The 21,238-nt window shown below is 43.6% G+C and overlaps 1 protein-coding gene and 1 pseudogene across 1 annotated transcript; both read left to right on the top strand.

Moving 5' to 3' along the window:
- Positions 1-1,344: 1,344 nt before the first annotated feature.
- Positions 1,345-13,474, top strand: kcnj14 (potassium inwardly rectifying channel subfamily J member 14). The gene is made up of 4 exons (XM_031837937.1): positions 1,345-1,583; positions 1,761-6,612; positions 7,492-7,809; positions 8,494-13,474. The coding sequence occupies exons 2-4, from the start codon at positions 5,575-5,577 to the stop codon at positions 8,725-8,727; spliced, it is 1,590 nt and encodes a 529-aa protein (XP_031693797.1). The 5' UTR covers positions 1,345-1,583; positions 1,761-5,574; the 3' UTR covers positions 8,728-13,474.
- A 981-nt stretch (positions 13,475-14,455) lies between these two features.
- Positions 14,456-21,238, top strand: part of LOC109885949 (myosin-10-like) — a 73,879-nt pseudogene continuing 67,096 nt past the window's right edge.

Below are 21,238 nucleotides of genomic sequence, written 5' to 3' on the forward strand. Positions count from 1 at the left end.
TCTATATACTACGGTTCACCCCCTCTACTCTGTCTCATTCTATATACTACGGTTCACCCCCTCTTCTCTCTGTCTCATTCTATATACTTTGGTTCACCCCCTCTTCTCTGTCTGATTCTTTATACTACGGTTCACCCCCTCTACTCTCTGTCTCATTCTATATACTACGGTTCACCCCCTCTACTCTGTCTCATTCTATATACTACGGTTCACCCCCTCTTCTCTCTGTCGCATTCTATATATTACGGTTCACCCCCTCTTCTCTGTCTCATTCTAAAATAACAATAACGAGGCTATATACAGGGGTCAATGTGCGGGGGTACAGGTTAGAGGTCATTTGTACATCTAGGTTGGGGTGAAGTGCCTATCCATAGATAATAAACAGTGAGTACAGTGAAAACAAATGGGTGTCAATGTAAATAGTCTGGTGGCCATTTGATGAATTGTTCAGCAGTCTTATGGCTTGGGGGTCGAAGCTGTTAAGAAGCTTTTTGGTCCCAGACTTGGCGCTCCGGTACCCCCTGCCGTGCGGTAGCAGAGAGAACAGTCTATGACTTGGGTGACTGGAGTCTCCTCTCTCTTTCTCCTTGTCCTTCTTTAGCAGCATGATTCATCAAATGTTGCCTCGGTAACACATCAGTATTTCTCTGTAGTTGTTTCCATGTGATACAGCACCATGTACACTGCAGTGTTGTGATCCATAGCAGCATGGCAGTGGACTATAGCATGACAATGGAATGGCCCCAGACCCCAGACCCCAGGCCCCATGCCCCAGGCCCCAGGTCCCATGCCCCAGGCCCCATGCCCCAGGCCCCAGGTCCCATGCCCCAGGTCCCAGGCCCCAGGCTAGTATATGGGATATGTAATTCCCTCGCTGTGTCACACATACACGTGTGTGTGTGTGTGTGGTTTGGTTTTGCTATCCTTGTGGGGACCACAAGTCCTCACAAAGATAGTAATACAAGTCAAATTGGAGACATTCCGCCAGTCCCCTTAGGCTTTTTTTAGGCTTAAGGGTTAGAATTAGTGTTAAAGTTAGGGTTCAGGGTTAGAGTTTGGGTTAGTTTTAAGGTTAGGATTTTGCGGTTAAGGTTAGCGTTAGGGTTAAGGGCTATGGAAAGTAGGATTTGAAATGGGAATCAGTTGTTTGGTCCCCAGAAGGATAGTAAAATAAACATGTGTGTGTGTTTGCAATAACCGTCAAGATGTACAGTATTGGGGCCCAAATTCACAGCTTATTCACCTGTATGGGTCATAAAATATGACCGTAAAGATATACAGTAAACTATCCCAATGGAAGTGGTTCTCTTATTCCACCCCTCTGTTTCTTTTTATTTCAGGTTCCATGACTTTATGGAGACATTTTCATTTGTAATTTCGGAGACATTTCTTCCCATTCTTTCCAAGAAGTGACGCAACATCAACACTCCCAGTAAACTGGACACAGGAATATTTGTTCTGTTAGAAGAGCTACGCCAGAGCACCCAGACAGACCAAGTCTCAACGAACAGGTTACTGATTACATGATTTTATTATGGGTTTTCATTACAAATGAAGATGAAAACCATGGAGGGTTAAAGACGGTGAGTCCATCCTGCCCTTTTGCTCTTTACCATCTTACATTCTCAGAATGTCCACAAGACAAGACCTACCTGCTTACATCATCAGAGCATCTGTTTTCACAAAGGAGATCTGAAGTCATGGTTGTATCTCTGTTTATGCTGATTGTTGGTTGGTCTGTATTGTCATGTTATTACCAGGTTGACAAGGACACAGGAGAGGCCTCATGGGAGGAACAAAACGGGATAAGAAACCAGACGGGATAAGAAACCAGATGGGATAAGAAACCAGTCGGGATAAGAAATGTGACGACTGACTGAGCAAAAGAAGACAACGTCAGAGAAAGAAGGAAAGAGAGATTGTGTGTTCTCTACTTTCTCAGAAGTGCAGCCCCTAAATTCCTGTTACTATGCCTGAGAGAGGGAGGGCAGCAGACCAGTCAAAATGAACCCCTACGTCACCTCTCACTTTAGGAGGGATCTCTTTCCCCACTTCCACTTGTTGTAGAGGCTTCTCTTCTCCCCTGTCTTACTGTTTGTGTGACATGACAACACCTGTCTCTGTGTAAACCTAGGACAGCAGGTAACACCTGTCTCTGTGTAAACCTAGGACACCAGGTAACACCTGTCTCTGTGTAAACCTAGGACAGTAGGTAACATCTGTCTCTGTGTAAACCTAGGACACCAGGTAACACCTGTCTCTGTGTAAACCTAGGACACCAGGTAACACCTGTCTCTGTGTAAACCTAGGACACCAGGTAACACCTGTCTCTGTGTAAACCTTGGACAACAGGTAACACCTGTCTCTGTGTAAACCTAGGACAGTAGGTAACATCTGTCTCTGTGTAAACCTAGGACAACAGGTAACACCTGTCTCTGTGTAAACCTAGGACAGCAGGTAACATCTGTCTCTGTGTAAACCTAGGACACCAGGTAACACCTGTCTCTGTGTAAACCTAGGACAGTAGGTAACATCTGTCTCTGTGTAAACCTAGGACACCAGGTAACACCTGTCTCTGTGTAAACCTAGGACACCAGGTAACACCTGTCTCTGTGTAAACCTAGGACAGTAGGTAACATCTGTCTCTGTGTAAACCTAGGACACCAGGTAACACCTGTCTCTGTGTAAACCTAGGACAGTAGGTAACACCTGTTTCTGTGTAAACCTAGGACAGTAGGTAACATCTGTCTCTGTGTAAACCTAGGACAGTAGGTAACATCTGTCTCTGTGTAAACCTAGGACAGTAGGTAACACCTGTCTCTGTGTAAACCTAGGAACCCAGGTAACATCTGTCTCTGTGTAAACCTAGGAACCTAGGTAACATCTGTCTCTGTGTAAACCTAGGAACCCAGGTAACATCTGTCTCTGTGTAAACCTAGGACAGTAGGTAACATCTGTCTTTGTGTAAACCTAGGACAGTAGGTAACATCTGTCTCTGTGTAAACCTAGGAACCCAGGTAACATCTGTCTCTGTGTAAACCTAGGAACCCAGGTAACATCTGTCTCTGTGTAAACCTAGGAACCCAGGTAACATCTGTCTCTGTGTAAACCTAGGACTGCAGGTAACATCTGTCTCTGTGTAGACCTAGTACAGCAGGTAACATCTGTCTCTGTGTAAACCTAGGACACCAGGTAACATCTGTCTCTGTGTAAACCTAGGACAGTAGGTAACACCTGTCTCTGTGTAAACCTAGGACAGCAGGTAACATCTGTCTCTGTGTAAACCTAGGACACCAGGTAACGACTGTTGCCTTGGTATTCTCCTGTGTTGTGCCTTTGTTGCTCTTAGTCAGGGTGTTACACTGTAAACTGTCCTCAGTGATCTGGTAAAGGTGTTACACTGTAAACTGCCCTCATGGAGCTGGTAAAGGGTTGAACTGTTCCTCAGGAACCTAGTAACATGTTTAGCTTGTTCACTGGGGGTCAAAAACTTGCCAGCGTTCGAAAACCACAGTCCACTGGAAATGTGTACGGAAGGTAAAGTCTAACCAAACCTTTTTTATGTCATTTGGATTTGCCCTGAATCAAACCTTTTGAGTTTTCTTTGTTTTTATCCCTAAGGGATTTGGCATGCAACAAACAAAAAAATCTCTCTCCCCAAAATATTACCTTTGTTTGCCTCAGTGGGTTGTTGTTTTTACCCAGTTTTCCTTGCACATCCTCTGTACATTATTGCAACATTTTTCCAAGGCAATTAGACTGGAAGCTTTTCTGAAATGGATAAACATGTGTGTTCTCTGTCAAGCAGGGGTGTTGAGTGTGACACTTGAACCAAGAGGAGAGAACTAAAGACAACCTGTTTGGAAAAAACAAGGACACGGCACCTCCCGTCCCAGGATTGGACAGAATTTGACCTCTGAAATAACCTTTGAGCTCTGGGTTTTCGTAGAGGTCATCCATGGGTGTATGCCCTGTGTGCCTGTTACCCCTCCCCCCTTTCCCCACAACCGGCCAATAGGATTCTGCTCCTCCTACACATTCACTTTGACTCTATAATAGGTGTTGTATAGAATGAATACTGGTGTCATATGTATAGGATGGTACACAACAATAGGTACAAAAAAAGTACACACAATTGTACATGCCTTGGTGTTCTAGTCAAGTAATTTCATTCTCTCTCCTTTTATTTATTGTCTTTCTCCCTCTCTTTCCCTCACTCCCTCTGTTATAGAGAATTCTCCCATGCAGTTGTAGTGGAGAGTAAGTCTCCTTATTGTTGCATACATTTTTACAACACTGAGTTAATACGATGTAGCTGATCTGGTCAGTAGTCTGTCTGTGCAGTGTGTTCTGTACTGAATTGACAATGCCTTTAGGAGAAACACAGAGCTTCTCAGGAATAGGATATCCAGCAGTCACCTGAGAGAGCCACAAACATATTTCAAATGTCTCTAAAAGTCTGCTTTTGTTGTGCCAAGAACTCACCACTGACATTTGAGGACTTTTGTGGCTTGGAAAAGAAACTCGGATTTGAGGGGAAACTGCTGGTCACAGTCTCCCACTTGTGAGAGACACTGAGTGAGTATTATTTACACAGTGCATGGCTACTGTAGCTCATAAATGTGTTCCAAGGCCCTGTAGCTAAGGAAACATAGATATAAAAGTGTGGAGGAACATATTCTGACTGATAGGAAGTGAATGGATTGGAATTGTGTACCATTATCTGAATCAATAGTCTAAGGAGTTCCTCCTCTGTTTCAATCTGCGTTGTGTATTTTCCATGACCAAACCACTGGGAAGTGAAGATCTTGGAACGTAAGAAACAGCATGTTATTCTTTTCTCTGCTGGTTGCATGTTAGATACGTGTTAGAAACATTGTACTGTACTGTGGATCTACCCCTGGACTCTGTATTGTCATATTGCACTTTAGTGAATGTGGGGAGTATATATCCTCCTTACTACTACCCCATTGTATCCCCAGCTCTCATCCTTTCAAGCTTCTCAGTTCCTGTAGCCTGCTCAATGTGTTTCCCTCGTGCTGTTTCAAACTGTCAGCAAAACTCCTGCTTCCTTGTAAGATGGCAACAGACTATGGGTCCCTCCTGTTGATACCCTGGACACGTGTGTAACCTCCCTCTTCAGCCCAAAGGAGTGTAAGTACTACAGGGACTGTACAGTATTACTGCGAGACTGTCTATCTGCTGCTGTGGAATACGTTTCTGACCAGAGGAGTATATACAGCAACAACTTGACCACTGAGTTTCCTTCAAGAGAATGGAAGGAAGACTGTGAATCAGGACACTGTAGAGCTGTGAGTAACCCTGACTGTTAATAAAAAGTTAGTGGAACAATGATCCGGGAAGTGAGGGAAGTCATCTACTGCTGGATACAGTTTTTCCTCATGGATTTACCTTTACCACATCAGATGGATTACTTTTCACCATAGAAACAGTGGAACTGGAAAGGGGTACAGAACACCAGGTTCTTATCAATACCTAGGTGGTCATTAACTCACAAAGCACATAGGAGTTGAGACTACAGCTTCATCAGCGTAAGACATTGTATTTAGCACCATGGGAGCGGCGCGTGTTAAGCGACGTTTCAGTGCGGTGGTTGACGGGCTGGTAGACGAGGAGGAAGTCATTAAGCTGGCTCTGAGTGTTGCTGACACGGCCAGGGTGGGGGGGAGCACAGGAGGCTCAGGGAGCCCCACCAGTCTCTCTCCCACACACAACCGAAATGGCAAAGCACTCCCCCTGCAGGGCAACGGCAGCAATGCACGGAGGCCCAGCGGAGCCCTGGAGGCAGGAGGAGGGGAAGGATCGATGAAAGGAGGAGGGCGCTCAGAACTGAGGGGCGGGAGGGGCGGAAGTCTGGGGAGAAGGGGAGAAGGCTGTTCGTCCTCGGACCGAGATTCAACACTGTCGTCCCCTTCCTCCTCAAGCCGCCGGCCCCCCCGGCGCTCTAGACGCCGGCCCCGCCACCGCTTTGTGGGCAAGGACGGGCGCTGCAACGTCACCTTCGTCAACATGAGCGAGAGAGGCCAGCGTTACCTCAGCGACCTCTTCACCACCTGCGTGGACATCCGCTGGCGTTGGATGCTAGTCATCTTCTGCCTCTCCTTCCTCCTCTCCTGGCTGCTCTTTGGCTTTGCCTTCTGGCTCATTGCCGCCGCGCACGGGGACTTCGCCATCCGCCTCAACCCCAGCTCGGGTGCCTCTTCCGGGGGAGGAGATGAGTCCGGAGCAGGGGCGGTGGTGGAAGTGGAGGAAACGTGTTTTGTTCAGGTGAACAGCTTTATGGCGGCCTTCCTGTTCTCCCTGGAGACGCAGACATCCATTGGTTACGGCTTCCGCAGCGTGACCGAGGCCTGCCCCCTGGCGGTGATGGCGGTCGTCTTGCAGTGCATTGTGGGCTGCATCATCGACGCCTTCATCATCGGAGCGGTCATGGCGAAGATCGCTAAGCCCAAGAAGCGTAACGAGACGCTGTTGTTCTCTGACACGGCAGTGGTGGCGCTGAGAGACGGGAAACTCTGCATGATGTGGAGGGTGGGGAACCTACGCAAGAGCCACCTGGTAGAAGCACACGTACGTGCACAGGTAATGAAGGTAAGAAAGGAGAGAAGAAGAAGATTGGTTGAGGGATGAAAGAAGGGAGCAAAGAGACTGAAGGGGCTGTAAACAGTAGAAGAGGCAGGACACATCAGTAACTGTAAAGATACTGAAGGGGCTGTAAGAGAGAGAGAGAGAGAGAGAGAGAGAGAGAGAGAGAGAGAGAGAAGTAGAGAGGGAGAGATGGAAAGTGATGGGGAGAAGTAGAGAGGGAGAGTGATATCAGTGAGCCCATCTGGACTGTACTCTGATGTCTGTGTTTAATGAGAGCTTGTTTTATTCTCCCTCAGGGGTTTAGAAGATTTACCAAGGGATTAACTTCCCCAGGATTCTTTAACTGAAAACCTGTGTGTGTGTGTGTGTGTGTGTGTGTGTGTGTGTGTGTGTGTGTGTGTGTGTGTGTGTGTGTGTGTGTGTGTGTGTGTGTGTGTGTGTGTGTGTGTGTGTGTGTGTGTGTGTGTGTGTGTACTGTATATAGATAATAATTATAATGTATATAGATAATAAAGCAATTTTGGTGAAAGTTTGCGAGGTGGTGTGTGTTCTGACATATTGTCTGCCGGTCTGTATCTATTGTGTTTCATGTGGCCCTTACCTACCACTGCTTTCATTGTCCTGTGGGTTGTAAAGCTCTAGAGCAGGGAGGTTTAGATTTAGATCTTCTTAAAACCTTGATCATGTCAAAGTTCAGACGGGGCAGCTTTGATAAGTTTTGGGGGATCAGGCGAGAGCTTTCTGTGGAACATAACACTTAAGACTTTGGACTGAACAATACAATATGTTCCTGTATACAATGTAAAAACTAAACACTTAATCACTAACCTCATACCCTCTTTCCTTCCCTTTCTCTACCCCTGTTCTTTCCCCCTCCCCCAGCCGAGGGTGACCCCAGAGGGAGAGTTCCTCCCGCTGGACAACGAGGACGTCAACGTGGGATTTGACACGGGAACCGACCGCATCTTCCTGGTTTCCCCGGTAACCATCGTCCACGAGATCAACGATGAGTCACCGTTTTTCGAGATGGACCGTCGGACTCTGGAGGGCGACACGGAGTTGGAGGTGGTGGTCATTCTGGAGGGTATGGTGGAGGCCACAGCCATGACCACACAGTGTCGCAGCTCCTACCTCGCCTCCGAGATCCTCTGGGGTCACCGCTTCGAACCTGTGCTCTTCGAGAGGAAGAACTGTTACCAGGTAAGAGGGGGAGAGGTCCTATAGAAACAGAAGAGGAAAGAGTTTATGCTCCGCTGGCTTCGTTGTTACGTTTTCCCTTTTCTCTACATTTTAGCCATTTAGCAGACACTCTTATCCAGAGTGACCCCTCTCTTTTTCTTATCCAGAGTGACCCCTCTCTTTTTCTTATCCAGAGTGACCCCTCTCTTTTTCTTATCCAGAGCGACCCCTCTCTTTTTCTTATCCAGAGCGACCCCTCTCTTTTTCTTATCCAGAGTGACCCCTCTCTTTTTCTTATCCAGAGTGACCCCTCTCTTTTTCTTATCCAGAGTGACCCCTCTCTTTTTCTTATCCAGAGCGACCCCTCTCTTTTTCTTATCCAGAGCGACCCCTCTCTTTTTCTTATCCAGAGCGACCCCTCTCTTTTTCTTATCCAGAGTGACCCCTCTCTTTTTCTTATCCAGAGCGACCCCTCTCTTTTTCTTATCCAGAGTGACCCCTCTCTTTTTCTTATCCAGCGCGACCCCTCTCTTTTTCTTATCCAGAGCGACCCCTCTCTTTTTCTTATCCAGAGCGACCCCTCTCTTTTACTTATCCAGTGACCCCTCTCTTTTTCTTATCCAGAGTGACCCCACTCTTTTTCTTATCCAGAGTGACCCCTCTCTTTTTCTTATCCAGAGTGACCCCTCTCTTTTTCTTATCCAGGTGGACTACTCATTCTTCCACCGGACCTATGAGATTCCCAGCACACCCTCTTGCAGCGCTAAAGAGTTGGCCGAGCAGAAGTACATCCAGGGCTCACGCTCCTCCTTCTGCTACGAGAACGAAGTAGCCCTGCAGCTCGTCTCCCCTGACAATGACCCTGAGGGCAACCCTGGCGGCTGCCCCTCCCCCCTGACCCACCGATCCTCCCTCTCACAACCCACCCACACTAACTAGGGAGGCGACAGGCAGAGGGGACAGGAAGTGACCTGGGATCCACAGGAAGTCAGGGACAGACAGAGGGAGAGAGAGGCAGAAAGAGAGACAGGCTTCATAGGAAAAGAGACCAAAGTAGAGAAAGGTAAGTACATGGTTTAGGGAAAAGGACAACATTGAGAGACTGACGTTGAGAGAGGTGTAGAAAGAGAAACAGAAGACACGACAAAGACGCCGAGAGACAAACGGAGAGAGAGAGATGCTGTATACTGTCAAACAGAGAGAAAAGGACAGACAGATAGGACAGAAAAGGAGAGAGAGGGATAGAAAGAGAGAAAGAGAGAGAGAAGTGTCATTGAAAGGGGTAGATGGGCTGCTGCTACTCTGACTGTGTTAGCTGATTTGGACATAGCGATCTTTCAGAATCATTATGAACCTGTCTGTCTCAGACCCGTCCCGTCAACCAACCGCTACATTCACCACTGGCTCCAGCACCTAGCTGACCACACATACAACACTGACCCCTATTGGCTTCAGTCTGTACCTGCAGCTCCTGTTCAGTTACAACTCACACTGGACACATGGGAGTAAGGTGAAGCTGCCCCCTAGACACTGAGCTATGACCAGTTTAGTGTTTCTGCCCCCTAATGGTGAAAGTTAGGTTTTGGAGAGGCTAAGCTGATCCTAGATCTGTGCCTACGGCTAACTTCTACCCCAAACCTGTGGATGTTGAATACTGTGTGACAGAATGAGGTAAACGGTGTATTGACATTGAGGGATGTTTGTTGAAAGACAAGGCATTATTGATATGTTTTTGATTCTGGTCATTTGTGTTCTGTCAATGTTTGAGCAGGTCTGTTGTGTTAGACTGATATGTAGAAAAATGGATACAGAGAAACAGCTGAAAATAAGCAGCGGTTTTAAGCTGTTTCTTTGACTTGTACTGTATGTTGTTATTCTGTATTTATAATGCAAGACTATTATATATTTGCTTTATTTAATCAAACATGTTGCTTGTTCAACTGGGTGCAGTGTCAGCACCACAAAACCATATGAGTGCATCGTCTGGTAACATGTGATTTGAAGGTCTACTTCTAAACTTATGATTGATTGTTTAATATGGTTAACTATGGTTAACAAACAAAGGTTTATAAGTACTTTGTAAGCAGAACTTTTATTAAAATGTTACCTTATGTTATTTTTTAAATTCTACAGTACCCAGCTGAAGGAACAATCTTATGTTAATGTTTACCTCTGTCTTGAATATGAGATTCTATCACCTGAGATTCTGTGTTCCTCAAACATTTAACTTTGTATGATTTTCCTCAGTATTTTCTTTATTTTGATCATTTGCTGAATACTGTATATTTGGTAGAATTTTAAGGGGGAAATGGGGGATGTTAAAGGTAGACTCAGCGATATGACGTAGATGCAGAAAGTAAACAGCATAGTGGGTCAATATCCACAACAACTAAGAGCGTTGAAGTGTGAGGCTCAACTTCTCCGCTGTTTAAATACATAGTGAGGGTATTCCATACCGGTAAAACATGAGCCTATCACAATAATGAAAACAAAATGTTGCCGAGGCTGAGATGGATGGCTGACACTGAGACGGGCGCGGACAGCAGTGGACGCATACATTCTGGCCTAATGACAATCACCAAAATGTCATTACACTTGTTGGTGTTTTGTGTAACAGAAGTCTCTTTCCATCCACCACTGTTTGGAGGCTGGAGACATGTTGAGACTGGATGAACATGTAAAGGAGCCCTCTGGAGACATGTTGAGACTGGATGAACATGTAAAGGAGCCCTCTGGAGACATTTGAGACTGGATGAACATGTAAAGGAGCCCTCTGGAGACATGTTGAGACTGGATGAACATGTAAAGGAGCCCTCTGGAGACATGTTGAGACTGGATGAACATGTAAAGGAGCCCTCTGGAGACATGTTGAGACTGGATGAACATGTAAAGGAGCCCTCTGGAGACATGTTGAGACTGGATGAACATGTAAAGGAGCCCTCTGGAGACATGTTGAGACTGGATGAACATGTAAAGGAGCCCTTTGAGGTGATTGTTTGACAATCAGATGAAAACATCATGACATGTGGTTTGTGCCACAGTAGAAGGTAATACATTGTAAAAGTTAAATAACAAATCTTTAGTACGAGGCCCACAGAGATCCTAATGAATGAATAGAGATTCCATATGGAATGAATGAATAGAGATTCTATATGGAATGAATGAATAGAGATTCTATATGTAATGAATGAATAGAGATTCTATATGTAATGAATGAATAGAGATTCTATATGGAATGAATGAATAGAGATTCCATATGGAATGAATGAATAGAGATTCTATATGTAATGAATGAATAGAGATTCTATATGTAATGAATGAATAGAGATTCCATATGGAATGAATGAATAGAGATTCTATATGTAATGAATGAATAGAGATTCTATATGTAATGAATGAATAGAGATTCTATATGGAATGAATGAATAGAGATTCTATATGGAATGAATGAATAGAGATTCTAAATGTAATGAATGAATAGAGATTCTATATGGAATGAATGAATAGAGATTCTATATGTAATGAATGAATAGAGATTCTATATGGAATGAATGAATAGAGATTCTATATGGAATGAATGAATAGAGATTCTATATGTAATGAATGAATAGAGATTCTATATGTAATGAATGAATAGAGATTCTATATGTAATGAATGAATAGAGATTCCATATGGAATGAATGAATAGAGATTCTATATGTAATGAATGAATAGAGATTCTATATGGAATGAATGAATAGAGATTCCATATGGAATGAATGAATAGAGATTCTATATGGAATGAATGAATAGAGATTCTATATGTAATGAATGAATAGAGATTCCATATGGAATGAATGAATAGAGATTCTATATGGAATGAATGAATAGAGATTCTATATGGAATGAATGAATAGAGATTCTATATGGAATGAATGAATAGAGATTCTATATGGAATGAATGAATAGAGATTCTATATGTAATGAATGAATAGAGATTCTATATGGAATTGTGTGATCATGTGAACATAGGAGGTCCCATACTGGGAAGAAATGACATCTACTTTCACCCGTGTGTGTGTGTGACTGTGAGAGTGAAGTCCTGCGTCTCACTCATCTCAATAACTGCAGTGCTGCTCGTGGCAACGTCATTTAGCTGAGTTTACCTTTAAGGTGACATTGTTGGAAGTGTCCAGGCCTTGGCAGAGCACCCTAAACTGGGACTGGAAATGGACCGTAAACCTGTTGGACTGCCATGACAACTGGAAGCATGTACTGAAGACCTGAAACGTACAACTGTCACTTCACTGCAGTACATTTACGTAAGGAAAACCTCCCTGACCACTCCCTACATCTTTCTGTTCTTACTGTAAACTGTGAGGGCTCACAACTGCACTGGCGAACCACCTGAGGAGGAATTGAATTTATGTGACATTCTGTTCTCTGAGAGAGGTTCTGTTCAAAGAATTAGAATGGATGACTAATCCTGAATTCTATGATTCTGCTTTGGTTGGTGTCTGTCTCACACTATGTGGGAGACTAATGCATTGTGCGGTGCCTTCAAAAAGAAGTCTATGGTGTTATTCTATAACTTAGCACAAGATTTGCAATGTTCAAATGAGATGTTTTTATTGCCTGTCTATTTTGTTGAATCGTGTAACTCTTCTGAAAGTGATGGTTTCTGAAATATGGATACTGGTGTTATTGAGAGATGAAGAGTTCTAACTTCTATGCCGTTACTACCACAATATTTAGTCACACTTTACATTAAGTTAAACTGCCATGTGTGGTATTACATAATAACTAAGTCATTATTTCAAATAGAATCTATTCCGTTTCCTTTTCGCAGTATTACAATTCAAAATCATTGGGTTATGCACCTTACCAGCAGATACCATGCACAATATATCATGAATCTACATGATATAACTTCATGTAAAGTGTTGACCAATTGTCTTGACCACTAGATGATACACCAGGGCTGTAATGTTCTACCTACTACAAGGACAGACAACTCTGAAACTTTGACTTGCATCTTTGCACAGAAGTAAATTGACACTATGGATTAACTCAAAGGCAAATATCACATACGTACATACAAAGCACTGTAAAAGCAAACAAACGGCTATTGAAATGGCATTTTAAGACGTCACATACTGTATATAGAAAGCAGCACTTCACACACACTGACCTTTTGAACAGGCAACATGGATATTTCACCTTTTAAAGCAGATTCCATGATATGATTTACAACCATATTGATCGGTTATAGTTGGTGTTATTGACATTTATTCAACTTCTGTGTCTTTCCTTATTTTTCTATGTCTCCATGGCCACCGAGTTCTATTTATAGGTGAATGGCCAGTCCCGTCTGCTCCACTTCCTGTTGGGGGTAACTTGAACCCTGACCACCAGGACTCTGACCTCTGCGTTAGTCTTTTTTTTTACACATCCCACACAACAACAACATAGCCAGATGGATTACTAGATGACTTCCTGGTTGGTTGCTTTATTAGATTCCAGAATAAAACTCTGATATTGCAGGTCACAGTATGTTGGGATGTACGGTAGTGGAATCAGGTTGTTACTAGCTGTGCTCTATTATTATTTTCTACAGATACCACTGTATACGTTTCCCATCCTTCTCTGTTGTATCACAAAAAAAAAGAATGGCACTATAGAGCAAATAAAACACATTGATTGATATGAGTCAATTCTGGTTTATTTTGTACTTGAGACTCAGATTCTCTCATTGTCAAATAAAAGTCTAATTTATTTGTTGCTGAATGGAAAGGTGTAGTTGGTCACAACGTAGGCCTGAATATCTGTAAAAGACTGCCGCCATTACAATACAGTGAATTACTGTGTCTTTACTGTGCAAGGTGTGCAGGCTTGTAAACTACATAGAATATGTTATCACGTGTTTATTACCTAAAAACACATTTGAAAAAATGCAACAGAAATTATCTATTTTTAGAAGAATACCTAGTGCCATATAATCACAATAATTGATGAGCAATGACTGGTGCACTTTGAGCAGTACTATAGCATGCTGTAGCTGCGGTCGCCAGCCAGACGTCAACACAGGATTCTTAAGACTCGGAGACGGTAACTGTTAGTAGAAATCTGGGGCGGTCTCCTCTTTTAGTAGCCCGGCTTTTCCAATAGACAGTCCTTGTGCACAGGTCTAAGATCAGCTTAGTACTTTCTCCAAACCTAGCATTAACCATTTAATTAAACCCAAAACCGACCTTAGATCAATGTCTAGGGACTATTCCGTCCCTCTCCGAGTGACAGACAAGGGATGCTGTCATCAACAAAGAGCGTGCAAATCTCCCTACCCCACCGCGAGAATACTGTAAGGGCACCTGCTACTTTACTCCAATTGGGCATTCCACACGTCCGTCAGACTGATGGGACTGCCCAATATTTTGTCTGATTGGTTAGGATTTGTGGCAATTGGTATTTCTCAAGATCCCATTTGATGTCGCTTGTATCTGTGCCAGTGAAGGGGCTGGACGGGATTCAATGGGCGGGGATTCACAGCAGTTGTAGATTTTCATTCGAAGACTATATTTATAAAGCGGGACTTAAATATAAATGATTTTTTATTGGTGTATAGACAGGAAGTGATTGTGCTGCCCTGAAGCCGGCGCTTCGCCCTCACCATTCTGTCTGTCTTTTATGATCAGTAGAATGTGTGTGTGCGGCTTCGACTGAGAGAGCGGTGTATTGATAAAAGCCGCATTTGCGGTACGCTCCTCTCACCTCATATAAGTCAGGAAAAAACGGAGAAACCGACTTATTTCATTCCTCCTCGAGCCCTAGACTTATCCACGTCTCGGAGAACATTGTGAAGGTGAGATATTTAGTTACCAATAGCCAACTCTAATTCAGTCGTAGATAGTCTAATATCCTGCACGGCGACGCATCATATTTAATTGGTGTTGGCTACTTGCTAACCTAGCTAGGTTAGTCTAAATGCGGGTGGAATAACGCCGAAAATTACACCCAATAGGGGACCTTCCAGCGGCGTGCTGCCTGGCCCTCCGGTTAGCATGCAGGCCCACGAATGGTACAAAACGATCACATAGCAAACCGAAAATATTGTAAGCTGTTAGACAGGAGAATGCAAGCAGTTGTAATTATGTTGCATTATTAATGAAGGGTTTATTATAAGTATATTATTATAACGCTATTATGTCTTCTTATCCGTAAGATATTCGTATTATTAACCTATTATTATTAGGTTATTATTTAACCCACATTAGTGACTGACCACCCCAAAGCTAACTGTAAGGCTAAATTCCATGCGCTCTCTTTAATGTGGTCCATTGAGTCTATCATTAGGCTATATGCTATAACGAATCCTCTAATCATTATTCATACCTCATGCTCGAGGTGTGGTTGGCGTTTGGCTTCATGGCTTTTGTCGGGTGGTATGGTGTTGCAGGTAGTAGAATGGGATTCTTTCGTATGGCTCCCGTTAGCGGACGCACTAATATTTTGGACGGGGGGAGCTTGCTAGTGTGTCTGTCTGCCAGCGACAGTTTCAGGCGGTGGTTGAGTCACAATGTCACCGCTGCCACAACACTCGGCTTTATTCCTCAAATTTAAGCGTAAAGAAAAGGCGTTACCATGCCCCCCCCCCCTCCCCCCCACCACCACCACCACCACTCACATACACACACATACACACACATTCCTCCCGCACCCCCGCATTGACCTCCACACAAACCCCGCAAGTATTGTCTTTAATACTGCAGTGTGGTGGTGTATTGGGGAGTGTGCTTGGTCAGCCAGTGATGGACGCCCAAAGACAGCCTTGTTCAGATGTGCTATAAGCTTTTGTTATAATGATAAATACAGACAGACATGTATAAACAGATGATAAGGAATGCCTCAGGATATCTGATGACTATTTCTGGCCATCCTTCATCTTCCTTCTCTCATCAGTAATGAAGCTGCACCCTGTCTCTCTGTTTGGAGTGACTCATCAACAGTAATCTGCTGTGTGTACACAGTATGACAGACAGACAGGAGTAGGTGTCAGTGCAGGTGTAGACCTACTCAGGCCAGAGACAGAGGGACAGACACAGACAGAAAGACATGGGAGGAATCAGGGTGGTCTGGGTAGAGGACATTCCTCAAGAGTAGACACCTTATCTGTGATGACAGACAGCAACAGACCTTGTGTTTTGGGTCGGGTTGACACTCAGACTCACTTTATGTAATGTATGCAGAGGGGTTCTGCTTCAATCCAAATGATGAGTTGTCATTTATTGGGGTAGACAATATCAGTGTCCTTTAGGAGCCAATAAAGATATAAACAAGCAGTCTATAGATGATTGACACCCTCAGACCAATCACTAAATCAATCCATACTAGTTTTCAGAGACTTCTGAGAAATGGCCTATATGGCAGACTCAGCTTCACTACTCAATGGCTACTAATACACACAGTACTTCCCTTACAATCACACCCATCATGGAGGATTTGATTCTTAAAGCCAGGGATTGGAGGTACATGTTGATATAGAGCTGTCTTTGTCCCACAGTGTTTGACTACTAGAAGTGGTTGACTCGTGACTCCAGCAGAGTGGACTGGACTGTAAAAGGTCCTCTGTGTCTCTGTGTGACCTAATCTTAGTACTGTTGCTATGATAACTGTGGAGTAGACCTCCCCTCCTCTCTGCCCCTCTCCCTCTCTCTGCCCCTCTCCCTTTCTCTCTCTCTCCCTTTCTCTCTCTCTCTCTCTCTGCCCCTCTCCCTTTCTCTTTCTCTCTCTCACTCTCCCTCTCTCCCTTTCTCACTCTCTCTCTCACTCTCCCTCTCTCTGCCCCTCTCCCTTTCTCTCTCTCTCTCTCTCTCTCTCTCTCTCTCTCTCTCTCTCTCTCTCTCTCTCTCTCTCTCCCTCTCTCTGCCCCTCTCCCTTTCTCTCTCTCTCTCTCTCTGCCCCTCTCCCTTTCTCTCTCTCTCCCTTTTTCTTTCTCTCTCTGTCTCTCTCACTCACTCTCTCTCTGTCTCTCTCTCTCCCTTTCTCTCTCTCTCTCTCTCTCTCTCTCTCTCTCTCTCTCTCTCTCTCTCTCTCTCTCTCTCTCTCTCTCTCTCTCTCTCTCTGTCTCTCTCTCTCTCTCTGCCCCTCTCCCTTTCTCTCTCTGTCTCTCTCTCTCTCTGCCCCTCTCCCTTTCTCTTTCTCTCACTCTCTCTCTCTGCCCCTCTCCCTTTCTCTCTCTCTCTCTCTCTCTCTCTCTCTCTCTCTCTCTCTCTCTCTCTCTCTCCCCCTCTCCCTTTCTCTCTCTAAGCTCTGACTGTCATGTCACTTTACTGAGTCAGTTGATGTATCCCTCAGCTCCCTTCCCCCTGCATCCCTCCATCCATCTCTCTCTCTTCCACCCTGACTGTCTCCTTGATTTGCTCTGTCTTTCAATTATGCCATCTCTGACTATCGGGACTGTATCTGGGCTGTGTGGTCCTACTGCTCTCATTTTCTGTGTGTGTGTGCATTATGTGTGTGTGTGTGTTTGGTGTGTGTACTTTCTAGTCTACTACTGCTCTCTTGAGAGGGATCACATCACTGTCAATGTCTGATAGTTAGGCAGTCCTCCTCAACTCACTCACACTCGCATGCATAATCAGTGAAATACACTGCTCTGATTTTCATCTACTATTCAGTCCACTCACGTGACAATGTGACTTAGTGAGAAAATGTCTAACACTGTCTTTCTTGTCTCTTGTCTCTCTCCTTCCCATTACCCATCTCTCTCTCTCTCTCTCTCTCTCTCTCTCTCTCTCTCTCTCTCTCTCTCTCACTGTCTTTCTCTCTCTATCTCTCTCTCATTGCCAGCAGCACCATGTCCAGGCCGTCAGGGGGCGGTGTTGCCAATGATGTCACCCGCTTCCTGTCCACAGGGGCGGTGCCAGGCTCGCCCACTTCCTCTACCCCCACTGGCCACGTATTCTCCGCCTCCAGCCAAGCTGATTGGGCGGCAAAGAGGCTCGTCTGGGTTCCATCCGAGAAGCACGGTTTTGAGGTGATTGGGCTGGGTGGGGCCAATGGGCGTGGTCAGGGTGGAGGGCAGCCGGTGGTGAGGTTAGGGGGAGGGACGAGTTTTTCAACTAATCAACTAATCATGGTCGTCAATATAGGGCATTGTTAGTTGAAGCAGGTGTTTTAGAGTTGGGCTGGAACAAAAACCTGTGTGCACTGCTGCGCTCCAAGGAGTTGCCCACCTCTTGCCCTACCATGGGGCAAAGCACAGGCCTCCCTGGGTCCATCAGTCCTGTGCAGTTGAGCACGACATTGACAACTACATAGCAGATAAGCACACCATGCATTCAATTGAGATGATTCCATACCATGTCTTAATCATTGTAATGATCTATTTGTTGCATTTCTATCTGCAGCACTCTGAATAGTCCTCATACAGGTGAATAATTAGCTCCAGGCGTGTACCTGTTTGACAGGTGTGGAAAAGAGAACAGTGTGTTTCTCAAGACAATGGAATGGTAATTCATTGATCTAGCATTCCCTAAGATGCTATTTCACAGTGTTGGTATAACTTCCTTGTCTTTCGATGCTTCTCTGTACCCCTTCCAACTCTATTCTAGTCTCCTTCTATTGTCAGTGCTGCAGTGTACTAGGGCTTCTAGTTATCCTCTCTCACATGGCTTTAGTCACAGGGCTCTATCTCTCTGTTGGAGCCACACTGCCCTCTGATCTACGTCACTCAGCTCTACATGTTGCATTCTAAACCTCGTCTTTCTATGAGAAGTGGCATCACTTGTAGAACACTTCCACCTCTATCCTTTACCTTGATCACTCTCTTCTTCTCTGTTCTGCTGTGTCCCAGTTTCCACTGTGTTTCAAGGCTCTTTGTGTTCCAATGGGCGCTCTACTCTATAGTATGTCTATACAGGGTATCTCTCTCTGTTTCTCTGCTGTTCTGATATGGAGCTCTATGAATAGAACAATACACTCCTTCAGCCTCCTAATGTTAAAGACTCCGCAGACACACACACACACACAGTCACACACATAGTCACACACACAGTCGTCATTCTACATTCATATTTTAAGTGTGTGGTTAGTCGTATTCTGAGAATGCGAGTGTGTGTGCCAGGCAGAAGTAAATGGTGAACCGAGCAGAACAGAGCAGAATAGAGCAGAGCAGAGCAGAACAGAGCAGAGCAGAACACAGCGGAGCAGAATAGAGCAGAACACAGCAGAGCAGAGCAGAACAGAGCAGAACAGAGCAGAGCAGAGCAGAACAGAGGAGAGCAGAGCAGAGCAGAACAGAACAGAACAGAGGAGAGCAGAACAGAACAGAGGAGAGCGGAACAGAGCAGAACAGAATAGAATAGAACAGAGCAGAGCAGAACAGAGCAGAACAGAGGAGAGCAGAGCAGAACAGAGCAGAACAGAACAGAGGAGAGCAGAACAGAACAGAGGAGAGCAGAACAGAGGAGAACAGAGCAGAGCAGAACAGAGGAAAACAGAGCAGAGCAGAACAGAGGAGAACAGAGCAGAGCAGAACAGAGGAGAGCAGAACAGAGGAGAACAGCAGGGTAGCCTAGTGGTTAGAGTGTTGGACTAGTAACCGGAAGGTTGCAAGTTACACATCTGTCGTTCTGCCCCTGAACAGGCAGAACACCCACTGTTCCTAGGCCATCGTTGAAAATAAGAATTTGTTCTGAACTGACTTGCCTGGTTAAATAAAGGTCAAATTAAAACAGAGCAGAACAGAGGGGAGGTGATATTAATAATATTCTGAGTAAAAGAGAATGTTTTTGGATTTTCACCCTCCAGACATTATTTCCTAAAGGACTTAATGATGAAATGCCTATGTATGTTATGTTGTGAATTTGAAAATGAATTATGTCTCTATTTCAGATTACTCTGGTGTTTTTTGTACAATGTACCCAATGATCAATGAAAACTTGCTATGTCCTCATTGTGGTTTTACAGACGTGTTTAATACATCTTATTTACACACTTTATTCAAATATTTATGAAATGCATATTGTTATATTTGGTAGCACTTATTTGTTTTTCCTTCGCCTCCAACCCCTTTCCATGCGTGGAACAGATGTGGGTGGGGCCAGGTCTACATAAGGGTGCTAATTTTAAGAAATTCACAAAAGCTCTGACGAAGGCCGTGAGGCCGATACGTAAGCTTATTAAATATCGGTGATACTATCAAGAGCAGTGTGCGGTGTCCTTTTTCCTTCATCTTGTTCAACTGGTGCCATGCACCTGCAAAAAAGATTGCTCAGATGTGTGAGTGCCTTTAAATTTAGAATTATCATGCATTATTACCATGCGTTATTATCATGCATTATTACCATGTGTTATTACCATGTGATATTATCATGCGTTTGCACCATGTGTTATTATCATGTGTTATTATCATGCGTTATTGTGATGTGTTATTATCATGTGTTATTATCATGCATTATTATTATGTGTTTGTACCATGTGTTATTATCATGTTTTATTATCATGTGTTATTACCATGTGTTATTATCATGTCTTATTATCATGCTCTGGTACCATGTGTTATTATCATGTGTTATTATTATGTGTTTGTACCATGTGTTATTATCATGTGTTATTATTATGTATTTGTACCATGTGTTATTGTCATGTGTTATTATTATGCGTTTGTACCAATTGTTATTATCATGTGTTATTATTATGTGTTATTATCATGTGTTATTATTGTGTTATTACCATGTGTTATTATCATGCGCCTTTACCATGTGTTATTATCATGCATTTGTACCATGTCTTCTTATCATGCATTTGTACCATGTGTTATTATCATGTGTTGTTATTATGTATTTGTATCATGTGTTATTATTATGCGTTTGTACCATGTGTTATTATCATGTGTTATTATTCTGTATTTGTACCATGTGTTATTATCATGTGTTATTATTATGCATTTTACCATGTGTTATTATCATGTGTTATTATTATGTATTTGTACCAATATCTTATTATGCGTTTGTACCATGTGTTATTATCATGTGTTATTATTATGTATTTGTACCATGTGTTATTATCATGTGTTGTTATTATGTATTTGTACCATGTCTTCTTATCATGCATTGGTACCATGTGTTATTATCATGTGTTGTTATTATGTATTTGTACCATGTCTTCTTATCATGCATTGGTACCATGTGTTATTATCATGCATTTGTACCATGTGTTATTATCATGTGTTATTATTATGTATTTGTACCATGTGTTATTATCATGTGTTGTTATTATGTATTTGTACCATGTCTTCTTATCATGCATTGGTACCATGTGTTATTATCATGTGTTGTTATTATGTATTTGTACCATGTGTTATTATCATGTGTTATTATTATGCATTTGTACCATGTGTTATTATCATGTGTTGTTATTCTGTATTTGTACCATGTGTTATTATCATGTGTTATTATTATGCGTTTGTAC

This window comes from Oncorhynchus kisutch, linkage group LG2 (genome assembly GCF_002021735.2).
Source record: "Oncorhynchus kisutch isolate 150728-3 linkage group LG2, Okis_V2, whole genome shotgun sequence".
In the NCBI taxonomy this organism is placed as follows: Eukaryota; Metazoa; Chordata; class Actinopteri; order Salmoniformes; family Salmonidae; genus Oncorhynchus; species Oncorhynchus kisutch.

What these genes read in the sequence shown, in the direction of transcription:
- kcnj14 (XM_031837937.1), top strand. Translation starts at nt 5,575, where the DNA reads ATGGGAGCGGCGCGTGTTAAGCGACGTTTCAGTGCGGTGGTTGACGGG. An exon ending in TACGTGCACAGGTAATGAAG is followed by an intron (nt 6,613 to 7,491) that starts GTAAGAAAGGAG and finishes CCCCTCCCCCAG; the next exon opens with CCGAGGGTGACCCCAGAGGG. An exon ending in AGAGGAAGAACTGTTACCAG is followed by an intron (nt 7,810 to 8,493) that starts GTAAGAGGGGGA and finishes TTTCTTATCCAG; the next exon opens with GTGGACTACTCATTCTTCCA.